The sequence below is a fragment of the Spea bombifrons genome, chromosome 1, assembly GCF_027358695.1.
Source record: "Spea bombifrons isolate aSpeBom1 chromosome 1, aSpeBom1.2.pri, whole genome shotgun sequence".
In the NCBI taxonomy this organism is placed as follows: domain Eukaryota; kingdom Metazoa; phylum Chordata; class Amphibia; order Anura; family Pelobatidae; genus Spea; species Spea bombifrons.
The window spans coordinates 2,569,965-2,583,690 of record NC_071087.1 but is presented as its reverse complement, the minus strand read 5'-3'; the positions used below and the strand labels follow the sequence as shown (position 1 = coordinate 2,583,690).

The 13,726-nt window shown below is 44.1% G+C and overlaps 1 protein-coding gene across 1 annotated transcript; it reads right to left on the bottom strand.

Annotated features, from left to right (window-relative positions):
* Positions 1–1,846: 1,846 nt before the first annotated feature.
* LOC128467901 (vomeronasal type-2 receptor 26-like) lies at positions 1,847–9,978 on the bottom strand. The gene is made up of 5 exons (XM_053449648.1): positions 9,668–9,978; positions 4,982–5,103; positions 3,881–4,167; positions 2,609–2,613; positions 1,847–2,459 (listed from the first exon to the last, which is right to left on the bottom strand). Exons 1-5 carry the CDS (start codon positions 9,976–9,978, stop codon positions 1,847–1,849), a joined length of 1,338 nt encoding a protein of 445 aa, XP_053305623.1.
* Positions 9,979–13,726: the final 3,748 nt, after the last annotated feature.

Here is a 13,726-nt window from a genome sequence, read left to right as displayed (position 1 = left end):
ACTGGAATGGCACACAATGTGAAAGGCTTTTTAAAAATAAAAATTTATATTGGCCAGTGCCCTACTGCTGCTGCTGCACCTCTTTGACCATCCTTACTTTTGAGAAACTTTTTTTAAACTCTATTAATTTTTATATATGCATTTTTAAATGCTTATTAAATCTAGGCTGGTTGTTGTGTTTTTTTATACAGGGATATAATGGGCTATAAGGATATGATTAGTTGGCTCTTGTTGAGCTAGTTGGCCCTGTTTTCCTCCTTCCTGCCTTGACTTTGGCTGCAACTTTGTATTTGTGCAACAATTTTTATATGTGAGTGAGGGTTTTTCAACCTCAGTTAACCATTGAATGGCCACTTAACTTCTCAGTGAATAGACCTATCTTGAAGACCTATGTGGCTCAAAACATTTCCTGCTCCATATCAAAAAAATGTCTATTGAGTGATGTTTTAAGGTGCTAAAACTCATTATTTACTTTGACTGCTAAAATTGTGACCTCTGTGATTATTAGAACAAAACTCCCTCCAAAAGTAAATAACAGATTCAGGTTCATAATAAAAAAAGGGTGAAAAACATTGTGCACGGCTCATGGCATCTGTAACAAAGAATAATGTTAAAAGCCATCTGAAAACATGAAAGTCTTGTGATGGGTACAGGACAGGACGGCGATGGAAAGGTGTGGACAGAGTAATAGCCGTACAAGAGTTCCATGACTGCCATTACTAAACTCTGGTATCCAGATGACAGATGGGTTCCCAAGTGGGCTATCTTTCCGGAACCACTTCAGCATGTGCCTTATCGTGAGTCTAACATATCCCCTAATGAGCAATAGGGCAACAGGCTGCCTACACGATGATGTACAGTGTTCAGTGGACATTCCCATGGGGCCTTGCCACCAAGCAGGTTCAGGAAATCGCAGCTGTGACCCGGTGTGGGCAAGAGAGCAGGGGGAACAGGAAAACTGGGTAAGGGAACAAGGAAAATTAATATTTGAATCCGATTGCCTTTTGGAGTCAAGGAGGAATTTTTCCCCTGATGGCAAAGTTCGATGTAGCTGAATTAGTTTATCCCTTGCTTTGGATCAAGAATAGGAAGGTTAGGTAGAAGGGTTGAACTTGATGGACTAAGGTATTTTTCAACTTTATGTACTATATAACAGTGATCCTCCTGATCCATAGTCCAGCAGACTCAGCTAGATCCTGTTGAGTCAACTTGGGGCTGTCCGGTTAGATTTTATTCCAACTCAATTTGCCTGGAAAGGCCACCCACATTGCTATTCTGTATTCCTGTCCTGCAGTAGGATCATGTAGACGTCTACCCGCTGCCCGACTACACACCAGGGAGTCAGAAGCACTGGTAAGTTTGGGGAGGGGGAGTGTTAAATAGGGGGCATAAGACAGAGGAGGATCTGGGTCCCCTGCAGCGCTACGGGGGATCTGGATCTTAGTCTCATAGTAAGATGAGGGGGTATTTTTCAGAGCATTTGCACTGAAAAAAACATTGTCTTATAATCGAGCAAATACGGTAATTGCATTTATTAAAATGTATTCTCATGAGCAGATAAAACCTTTTATATTTTATTCTACATTTATAACTGTTTGTCGCTATTCAGGCCATAGCAACAAATCTTTAATGAGACTTATCATTACTGGGCACTTTGTCTCAAATCCCATTAGACAGCCAGCTAGGTGGACATGCTGCTGGCCTCTGGGTCCCCGGATCTTTTAGAAGAGCCGACGGACAGGATTTACCTATTACAGCATCAAGTTAAGAGGTGGCCATGGAGGAATATAGCTACTGGTCAAATACTGAACTGAGGAGCCCAACTATATGACTCTATAAATGAATCTTAAAATCCTGATTTTAGTAATCGTCCTTTTGTGTTCATGCTTGGATTCAACAAAATTATAAAACATTTTGGGAAAAATATAGAGCACAGAATTCCAGTGCTAGAAGCTAATATTGCAAAAATCTCAACAATCACTGTGTTTTTGCCAATAACGCTCATATAAGCCGGGATAAAAGAGATCCAGACGTTACAGAAGATCAGCATGCTGAAAGTGATGTATTTGGCTTCATTAAAACTGTCTGGTAATTTCCTGGCCAGGAAAGCAACTATGAAACTCACAGCTGCCAGGAAGCCCATGTACCCCAGAACAGTGTAAAAAGCAACTACTGACCCCTCATTACACTGAATAATGATCTTTCCAGGGTAGGAGTGAGTGTTCATTTCCTGGTATGGAGGGGAAATAGACAACCAGCAGATGCAAATGACAACCTGAATAAATGAACAGATAAACACAACATAATTGGGTAATTTGACTCCAATATATTTTCTCCACCTGCTGCTGGGTTTGGTGGCTTTGAAAGCGATGCAGACCATGATGGTCTTGGCCAACAGAGAAGACACAGCTACCGAGAAGAGGATCCCAAAAGCAGTTTGTCGCATCATGCAGGTAGAGCTGAAACAACGAATCGATAAAATCGATAATAATCGATAACGGAAATCATCGATAACGATTTCCGTTATCGATTAATCGAGTGATCAATTCGTTGTTGGAGCACTCGGCTCCTTTTACTTACCTCCGCGAGCGTTCCCCGCTTCTGCTACACGCTCTGCAGTCTCCGCCTTCTTTTAGCTACGTGACGGATGTGACGCGTTCCGGAGGTAAGTATTCTTCATGTCTATGTGCACGGATCGCACAGAGCCACTCGCACAGAGCGAATCGCTCTGTGCGAATGGAGCCACTCGCACAGAGCGGTTCGCTCTGTGCGAGTGGCTCCACTCGCACAGAGCGGTTCGCTCTGTGCGAGTGGCTCCATTCGCACAGAGCGGTTCGCTCTGTGCGAGTGGCTCCATTCGCACAGAGCGGTTCGCTCTGTGCGAGTGGCTCCATTCGCACAGAGCGGTTCGCTCTGTGCGAGTGGCTCCATTCGCACAGAGCGGTTCGCTCTGTGCGAGTGGCTCCATTCGCACAGAGCGGTTCGCTCTGTGCGAGTGGCTCCATTCGCACAGAGCGGTTCGTGAGTGTGGGTGCAGGGCAGAGTGGGGGTGGGGGTGCAGGGCAGAGTGGGGGTGGGGGTGCAGGGCAGAGTGGGGGTGGGGGGTGCAGGGCAGGAGACTGGGTGCAGGGCAGAGTGGGGGTGGGGATGCAGGGTGTGAGTGTGGGTGCAGAGCAGAGTGGGAGACTGGGTGCAGGGCAGAGTGGGGGTGGGGATGCAGGGCAGGGTGTGAGTGTGGGTGCAGGGCAGAGTGTGAGTGTGGGGGCAGGGCAGAATGTGGGGGCAGGGCTGGGTGCAGGGCAGAGTTAGAGACTGGGTGCAGGGGCACAGTGCAAAGTGCTGGGTGCAAAGTGCCAGTGCTGGGTGCAAAGTGCCAGGGCTGGGTGCAAAGTGCTGGGTGCAAAGTGCCAGGGCTGGGTGCAAAGTGCTGGTGCAAAGTGCTGAATGCTGGGTGCAAAGTGCTGGATGCAAAGTGCCAGGGCTGGGGCAAAGTGCTGGGTGCAAAGTGCTGGGTGCAAAGTGCCAGGGCTGGGTGCAAAGTGCTGGGTGCAAAGTGCAAAGTGCTGGGGCAAAGTTTCTTGAACAGTAATAGTCCACCTCTTTTCAGAATGTTTGGGGTTATTTTGTTTCATAAATATTGTGTTTGGGTTCTTGTACTTTGAAAATATTGTTTTTTATTACATCATAACAAAATAAGAATGTTAATGTAAATTTTAAGTTGTTTTTTAACATCCAGTTCATTAAATTCTTTTAAATAAACGAAAAATTTGCATATTGTTTTTTTTTATCCGATTAATCGATTAATCGAAAAAATAATCGGCCAACTAATCGATTATTAAAATAATCGTTAGTTGCAGCCCTACATGCAGGTTATATCCACAGGGCGACCGAGGAACAGAAACACACAGAGGAAGCTCAGGATGATGGACACCAGGAGAACAAAACTGAGGTTCATATTATTAGCTCTAACAATTGGGGTGTCCCGGTACAAAATAAATATAACCAAGATAATGGAGGTTACAACAGACATAAGAACTGATATAGTACTAAAAACCAATGCAATCAAATTGTCTTTGAAGGATAAAAATTCAGTGGGTTTCAGAACACAAGTGTCCTTCTTCTCATTTGGACACTGGTTTTCTGGGCACTTCTGGCAAGACTCTCCATCTGTAAAAAGTATCATAACGATTTAAATCATTAAAATGTAGATCACAGAGCACTATTCAATATACTGTATTTGCTCAATTCTGAGATTATCCTGATTATAAAATGACCCCCAACATTTGAATATTAAGGGGAAAAAAGACTGAATATAGGACTACCCTATAGGAAACAGTTTTACTAGCAAATATTGACATGTAAACTATTTTTTCATATTTTATAAAAACAGCTATTGCGAAAAATTCATTTTGCTTTCATTTCATTTTGCCATCCTGCCCACAGAAATGCCTTATACACCCCTATATGCCACTCTGCCTCCCAGATATTCCTTTTAACCCCCTATATGCCACTCAGCCTCCCTGATATTCCTTTTAACCCATATACGCTACTCTGCCTCCAGAAAGCCCTTATAACCCCCCATATGCCACTCTTACCCTCCCCCGACTTACCAGTGCTTCCCTAGACTTCTCCCCATGCTTCAGATTCCATGGTGTCTAGTGGGGGCTGCCGTTGGAGGTCTGTGCGATGCGCGCAGACAACCTCTGCTGCTGCTGCCAGCACTTCCACCGCGGCTTCTATGACTGAGCACTGGAAGGTCATATGATGCCGGTGCTCTGTCATAGAAGCCCTAGAGGAAGTGCTGGCAGCAGCAGAGGTTGCCTGCGCGTATCGCACAGACCTCCACCGGCTGCCAGAGAGGAAAATCCAGGTCCCCTGCTGTGTTGCGGGGGATCAGGATCTTAGTCTTGTATTCAGACCTCTATTTTAGGTCTGATTATAAGACGACCCCAAATATTAAGGCAACGGTTTTGCTATGCACCTGTTGTGTTGGAGATCTCCTTCTGAGCACGGGACGCAGTCAAAGCAACAGTTGTGTTTCCCTTTGTGCAAAACTCGTCTGTAGCCAGAAGGACAATCTTCAGAACATCGAGAAGTAATAATCTTAAAACCAAGCAGTCGTTAATAAAAGGAATATCAGAACAAATCACAAATTGGCGTGATCTATGTTTCCACATCTGATCAATGACCCCCCCCCATTAACATCCCGTAGTAGGCTACCCAGAGCTTCCCCTCTTCATTGAAAAAGAGGAAAGTGATTTGAGGAAATAGCACTTTATCTGGAGACTCCTGAAAGTTTCCCAGTTATGCACTTGACATGCTCAAACACACAAAACAACGCCATGACAAAGCTAGTCAGGCCAAACAAAAAAGAGAGCCTGAAAAAAAATGAAAGTATTCTGTTTCAGTTGGAAGTGGGAAGTAAAACGGACTCTGCTTACACAGCCATTTCCCTGTGAAGGATGTGATTAGATTATGCATTGCATCCTTTATTTACTATAATGGAAGAAATAGACACCGTGCCCCCACTGGCGGAGACCTTCATATTACTGATCCTTCACACGGAACAGAGTAAAGAGAACAGAGAAACCAGAAAAACCAACTGGAACAGGAGACACAGGGAAACATAACAAAAACAAGTGAGTGTGGAAACATAGACAGCCTACCTCTCTGTGTATCGCTCTATCTTTCACGAGACAAAGGACATTCTCTAACCTGGCAGTTGGGGAGCTGCAGTTGCATCTTTCCAACAAAGTTCCTGGGATCTCCCAGGTTAGCGAATACACCCAAGATAGGCTGCTATATACGTAATGTAACATGACAAGGATATCAGGCTTTCCTACAACTCAAATTTGACATTTGGAGTGCGGAATATGTAGATAGATAATACTTGAAACAGATACTTCTGATCTTTTATTACTTACCATACCTGGGAACTTCTGGGCTCGGGGTTTTGGGCACGACCAGGGCTGCCTGCTAGCGTCAGTAGGCAATACCGCTGACGTCAATAGGTTGGTCAAGTCAGCTGGAAAGCCTCCAGCCAGGTGCTTCTCCCAGAGTTCCCAGGTATGAAAATTGCTTTTATGTCCAGGACAATAAGAATCACTGACCTCCCTGGAGTTGTATTTCCATGTTATGTTGCATTTATTGATGGCAAGTTGCTCTCCTTCTGGAGCAGATACATCGAAGATCCCGACATGTTGTTCTAAGACACTTTTATTTGAAAACATGACATAATTCCTAATGTGATAGACAGTCGCCATCTCTCCATTCTCATTAAAGAAAACATCCTTTTTTCAGAGCAAACGCTCATAAAATACCCCTCATTATATAATCCGTTTGAGTGACTCACAGCAGCAGCTCCTACTTACCAGTCCCTCCCTGTAATCACTGTGACAACTGGCCCCGCCCCTTCCTTCTCCCAGAAGGCCAGAACCACATGGCTGTGACACTCATCTAACTGTAAGTATAAAATTAATATTTGGGCTACTGTAAGTTAGGGGAGGTGGGGGTTAATTTAGGGGCAGTTATGGTTAATGGGGTGTTTAGGGTTAATTTAGGGGCAGTTATGGTTAATGGGGTGTTTAGGGTTAATTTAGGGGCAGTTATGGTTAATGGAGTGTTCAGGGGCAGGTATGGTTAATGGGGTATTTAGGGGCAGTTATGGTTAATAGGGTGTTTAGGGTAAATTTAGGTGCAGCTATTTAGGGGCTGTTGTGGTTGACAGGGTCTTTAGGGTTAATTTAGGGGCAGTTATGGTTAATGGGGTTTTTAGGGTTAATTTAGGGTAGTTGTTTTGATGGGGTATTTAGAGTTAATTTAGGGGTAGTTATGGTTAATGGGGTGTTTAGGGTTAATATAATGATGAGGACTGAGGGTTAATTTAATAAAGTTAACTTAAGGTGCAGTTAGAGATAAAGGGGGGCAGACTAAAGGGAATCTAAATCCTGGGGGCAGTGAAGATTAACCCAGTACTTATTTATAAAAGTATGGTGTCAGTGTGATGCGAACGGGTCTGTTACTCCATGAGGGGACTATGAGATATCTGGGGGGTATAAGGCATATCTGGGGAGGACGGAGTGACATATCTGGGGGTATAAGGCATATACATTATATAAGGCATATGTGGGGAGGGCAGTGTGGCATGTCTGGGGAGGACGGAGTGGTGTATCAGGGTGTATAAGGGATATCTGGGGCCACAGTGGCATGTCTGGGGGTAGAGTGGAGTGGCATATGTGGGGAGGGCAGCGTGGCATGTCTGGGAGGCAGCGTGGCATGTCTGGGGAGGATGGAGTGGTGTATCAGGGGGTATAAGGTGTATCAGGCACAGTGGCATATGTGGGAGGCAGCGTGGAGTGGCATATGTGGGAGGCAGCGTGGAGTGGTATATGTGGGAGGCAGCGTGGAGTGGTATATGTGGGAGGCAGCGTGGAGTGGTATATGTGGGAGGCAGCGTGGAGTGGCATATGTGGGAGGCAGCGTGGAATGGTATATGTGGGAGGCAGCGTGGAATGGTATATGTGGGAGGCAGCGTGGAATGGTATATGTGGGAGGCAGCGTGGAATGGTATATATGGGAGGCAGCATTGTATATGTGTGAGGCAGCGTGGAGTGGTATATGTGGGAGGCAGCATGGAGTGGTATATGTGGGAGGCAGCGTGGCATATGTGGGGGGGCAGCATGGCATGTCTGGGAGGCAGCGTTGCAAGCCTGGGCTCAAATGTGCATTAATTGGGGGGGCTGGTTGGGAAATAAAGACAAGAAATGCATTTTATCAAAGTTTTTTTTTTATTCTGCTGTTTGTATTTAACATCATTTGTTTATTAAATTATTTTAAATAAATGAAAAATTTACATTCATTTTTTTTATCCGATTAATCAACAAAATAATCGGCCAACTAATCGATTATGAAAATAATCGTTAGTTGCAGCCCTACTGTACACAGTGTGGTCTGACTAGTGACTTGTACAGTGGTAGAATTATTTCCTTGTCGTGGGCATCCATGCCCCTTTTGATGCACCCCATGATTTTATTTGCCTTAGCAGCAGCTGCCTGACACTGGTGGTCGCTACAGGTAAATTTACTGTTAACTAAAACTCCTAAATCCTTTTCCATGTCAGTCATCCCCAGTGTTTTCCCATTTAATACATATTCCCAGCCTGGATTTTTCTTCCCCATGTGCATAACCTTACATTTATCTGTATTGAACCTCATCTGCCACATCCCAGCCCAAGCCTCCAACCTATGCAGATCCATTTGTAATCGTGCACTGTCCTTTATTGTGCTAACAATTGTGTTTATATGAAAACAGGCATCAACTTTTTGGTATTTATTAAATTATTTTAAATACAAAAAAAAATGATTGTGTACTGGAAGCCAGCCATGCATCTCAGGTTCAGCCTGGCCTGATGGGTGGGACGAGTCTGATATTCTAATTGATATTCTAATGAAGAGGTCTTCTCTGTAATGGTGCAAGTGAGCAAACAATGGCCATGCCTCTCCTGGGTATTTACTTTACTATAGGGAGGCTCCCATGTTGTTTTTCTCACCTTAAGTAAATCAGGGTATGACCAGACATGGGTCCCTGGCTTATTGCATGGAGTTCTGAAATGTGGTTTTGTGTCTGTGTAGCCTTCTTGGTCTTTTGTTTTAGATCAAGTGAGTACCTGTGAGGTGGAGTCCCTGAGGTTTGATCTTTGGTTCATGATGGTGAATGTGTGGGGTTAGGTGTGCATTACATTTTCTGTTGCATGTGCTAGTAAGTGTTTTTTTGTCTATACACTGATCTTATCCTTTTAGGCTTGGTGTGAGGTGTATAGAGCCTAAGGGCTGTGGCTTCTTCGGCAAGCGTTTTTTTGTATATAGTCTTTGTCCGCACAACTGCACTGACTCTTTCACAGAGCACATGTGTTTTATTGCATTTTTGAATAATATTTTTTTTTATAAACATGGGCATTGTAGACATTTTTGACACCTGAACGTCAAGGAGGCACCAGGTCCCCTAAAAATAGCGGGGAGGGACCAAGCAGATCAGGCCCTCTTGTAGGCATTATGGCCGAGGAGGAAAGGAAGGGGACCTGTATCTTTTGCGAGTGCGACCACTGGAGAAATTGAAGACGGGCACCTGGTGTCCACCGTGGCCTTATGACATGTTGGCACTAGCCATTTTTTGGTTTTCCTTCATAGCAAAGCGACTGACCTCGGGGCTTCAAAAAATAAATAGTAAAAAAAAAAAAAAAAGTAAAAAAATAAATAAAATTGGGGTAAGTTTATCGCTTCTCAGCCTTTTGGTTAAGATCATGTGTAGTACCCTAGGGTATGAGCGGGAAACTTGATCCTCGGGCCTTAAGGCCGAGGTATCTTGAAGCCTGATGAGCCCCCAGAGCAGTCCTGGGCAGTCACAATATTGCACTACTGATTGTGAGGAGCCAACGAGTGCGCAGAGCACCTACAGCTAGCTACACTTTACTCTGCTCTACTCTGACACATTTGGGCTGGGATTATGAAGACATTTTTTAAAATAAAGTAAACTTTTTTTTAGTTAAACCTCACCAACTTCACTCGTTTGTATGCCCATGTGACAATGACTTTTTGTAAATAGATATGTGTGAAGTTTTTTTTCTTTGGAAACACGGAAGAAGGATATATGGAAATGGACGCTAATTTACGGATTGAACGCACTGCTGCAGTGAAACAGGACACCGGCTTTTTTGGTAGGACAGATGGTGGATACTTTATTGCTCCCCATCTCTTCCTCATGGTTACAGTGGTTCCCCTCCTTGTCGTGGGAGTGGGACTGCGCAGATCCGGCCCTCCTGCAGGCCTTTTTATTGGGGTAAGTGTTGCTTGCCAAAAGGCCAAGATCAAGTGAATACTTGTGAGAGAGGGAAAGCTTGGTCCTCTGGCCTTGCAGGAAGAGCCCAAGAAGATCTGGCTGTCCTACAGGCCTTATGGCAGGGTAGGGAAGGAAGTGTCGCATATCCCGCAACACCAGAAGCAAACGAAGAAGAGGACATGATGTCCACAGCGGCCTTATGGCGTGCTTGGCCCTAGGAGATTTTTTGTTTACTTCTCAGTGGAGCAGCTGGCCTCGGGGCTTCAATAAATTAGGGTAAGTATCTGTGTTGATATGTTACAGTGCCGTTGAAATTCCTGAGGTGCGATCATCATGCGCTAAGGAAACCATAAGCAACATATATGTCTGTGAAGTCTTGTTCGCCTGTCGCATTATCTCTGCCGTATAATAGGCTTACGGCTCCGTCAACAGGAAACCGGCAGCTGGCTGTCCTGAGTTTGGGTTATTAAAAACTGCAGTTTACTTTGTAAGTCAAAGTTAATCATGTTTGATGTTTCATTGTCTGTGATATATTCAATAAAAGTCATTTATTCGTGGAGTTAAAAGTTGAAAGGGACATTTTAACTGACATAACCAACTGCTTTAAATAATAATAATAATGTATATCATCATTACTATTATTAATTTGCGGGTATCCTGTATCATAGTGTTATGTGAATGGCTTTATTCATTACATGTAAAAAGCTGCACTTCATGACGAGCAGATGGTTAACAGCAAAGCTCAGCGTCAATTTCCAGAGGGAACGGCTGAGACTTTGTTCTTTTCTCTGCTGTAAGAAAGTTCCTGGTTATTTCATCATCTGATTTCCTCTGACGGTAATTCCCGGGTCGCCCCTGTAATTACATATGTGGCCGAGACGCGTTTATTCAGAGATCTGTGTGTGAAGCCAGAAAAAACTCCGAGAAACTTTTCAATGACAAACAATCTGATTTCTAAGCAAATCCACGGAGAACACATTTACAGAACTGACATCATCTCCCGCTGGGAACAAGTGTGTGACTGCGATGTCGTTTCTACTGTGCAAAAGAAATGGCCAAGTTTAATGAATTTAATATTATAATGAAATCAAATCACTTTATAATATCAGTGATAAATGTCATTTGCTTGTTATGAAATAACATGTAATTGTATATATAAAATATTACCAGTATTTATACCCCCTGCTTTAAAGAATTATTAAAGAATATTTAATATGAGGATATACATAAAATGAAAAATTACAATTTTGAAATGTGCAATTAAAAAAAATAATAAAACAAATAACATCAATAATACCAATAATATTATATTATCAGAATTACAGTGATTATTATTTATTTGAGGGTATCCTGTATCACAGTGTATATGACATGTAAAGAGCTGTAGCCTTGACTTTTTTTACGGCAATTAATAAATAGAATAAGCTGGCAACATTTTTCATGATGATAATATCATTTACAATAAAAGACAAAGGCTTTTACTCAGTACAGCAAGATGTGGTAAGATAGCGTCACAGAAGCCTCCACAACTTTGGAGGCACCTGGCGGCTGTACTTTCCATCATATATGGTGGACCCCTGGATTGCATTATTTACTTCCAACAGGTGACAGTGGACAATAGAAGCCCAGTATACGATACTGGGTCCCCTCAAGGGAAACCCAGACAAATTCCTCCCCCATGGGAGGGCCGGATCTTCGAGTATCACCATGAGCGGTAAGACCCCTTTGCCTTCGGGGCACTCCCGCAAGGGAGTAACCCCCTTTAGGCTTCACTGCCAAAAAACAGTGATCCAAAACGAAAATCAAGGGGTGAACGTGGCCTCGCAAAGTGGTTCAGCAACCGTGAAATCAAAAAAGGCAATTAATCAGCACACATGCTTCAACACATTGTGATGTATAAATAAAGTAAATAAATAAGGGCAGGCCGTGACTGGCCTAGCCAGATTCAAAAATAAATTTCACTCCATGCCCATATGGTGCAACAGAGGAAGCCCGCCTGTGCAAAAACATGCACAGCGGCGTGCAATACTGCACATGGTGACTCCAGCATCTCTGCCAGGGCAATTTAAGCACCTCAGGCTCCATGCTTCCCCCCAGGCAAAAGAGGTACTACACTTGATCTTAGCCAGAAGGCCAAGCAGTGACAGCAGACACTAATCGCAGTACAATATCTGGTCCCTTTGCTTGGATTTATGTTTAAGTCTCCCTGTACCTGATGGTATTGGTTCTGATGGCAGGACTGTGTAAGTTGCTGTGGTTTTCTGTTATAAATTAGTGTGCATATGATCTGCATATTGCATTTTACATATGGTATGATGCATGCTGGATGTAACTCACCGCCACCCTATTGAAAGGCTCTTGGAGGCTGGTGGTGATTGTGGTTTATGATTTTGTCTGTGTTTTTCCCCTTTGGGGAACCCCAGAATAGTTGTTTCAATATAAGTCTTGGTCTGTTATTGGGGTAAGTTTTGGTTAAGATCAAGTGTAGTATCTCTAGGACAGGAGGGGGAAACACTTGATTCTCTGGCCTTAGGGCTGGGGCAGCAAGGAGCCTGAGGTGCTGATTTGCCCCAGCTAAATGCCGGAGTCATAAAACGCACAGCCTGCGCGCCACTGTACAATGTGAGTGCACAATCTCACTTAAGGTTTTTCTTTGCTACTATGCACGCTTCTCCCCCTGACCCTTATGGGCTTGGGGTTAAGCAATTTTTTTTTTAATTTGGCCAGGCGAAGAATGGCTGGCCATTATTTATTTATTATCAACTCACCTTTTGCACGTTATCAAACCCACGGCGAGGCCACTATTTTGTTTTGGATCACAATTCTGGTACCAGGTTTTTGTTTTGGTCACTGTTTTCGCAGTGAAGCTTGCTTCAGTTGGAGGAGGTGTAGGGAGCCTTATGGACCTTCCCTCCATCCAAAAAAGGGTCATTCCTCTTGGGGATTGACTCAAAGTACAAAGGAGTCTTACCCTTTGGGGTTAGACTTGAAGATCCAGCCCTCCCATGGGGGAGGGAAGGAATTTTGTCTGGGTTTTCCCTTTGGGGAAGCCCAGAATATTTTTTCAGGCTTCCACTGCCTTCCAAGCACAGATGCGGCACCAAGGAGCACGCACCTCAGGCTCCAAAAAAAAATATTGGGGTAAGTCTCATTGCTGCCCTTATTATATATTATATTCCTGCCTGACAGTTACAATTTCATGTTCTTGATGACCACGGAGTAAAGGGTGGATTGTCTGGAAGGTGTACCCAGTCAGGGTATGGGTTATTCCTGTCACACTGGTGGCAGCGGTGGGATGCTTCCTTCCAAGTGGGACAGTGTCACGGTCTGCCCAGGCTGCGGAGCTGCATATCTGTCCTGCTGTAGTTTCTCTGCTTTGCTTTGATCCATTCCTGGATTTCCTTTTGCTTTGTTCTATTTTCCATTCCTTGCTTCTGCTCCGGCTCTTTGCTTCAGCTCTGCTTCCTTTATTAAGTGTGCCCCACCTGTGTGTTCTGTTTGTCTCAGTCTGCAGTCTGCAGTCTGCAGTCTAAGGTATGTCTCAGTGCTATGTGTTTGGTTTTCATGTGTGGTTTGTTTTGTACCATTGTCAGCAGGGATTAGCGTTAGGACCCACCGTCATTGGAGTACTTTGGCGTAGTGGTGGGCTAAGCATACTATGGCCATATCATGTGACGGAATCTCCAATAGTTATCTTGTAGTCCTAGGCTAGTTTCTGTATTCATGTTTGTCTGTCTCTTATGTACCTTTGCCCTTCTTCCTTGAATCATCTGAGGATTCCGGTTCCTCTCTCCTCTCCCCATGTCCCTGTTAATATGTCCTATCCTTGCTTATAGGAGAAGCGTCCGAGGGTTCCGGCTCCTCACTCCTTCCCCTGTGTTCCTTGCCTTCT

Excerpts from the sequence above, each read along its gene's own strand:
- LOC128467901 (XM_053449648.1), bottom strand. The coding sequence starts at position 9,978 with ATGCGACACTTCCTTCCCTACCCTGCCATAAGGCCTGTAGGACAGCCA. Across the intron at positions 5,104-9,667 it reads TGCAGCAGTGCGTTCAATCC|ATTATTACTTCTCGATGTTC; the intron begins GTAAATTAGCGT and ends CTTGGTTTTAAG. Across the intron at positions 4,168-4,981 it reads GGAGATCTCCAACACAACAG|ATGGAGAGTCTTGCCAGAAG; the intron begins GTGCATAGCAAA and ends TACTTTTTACAG.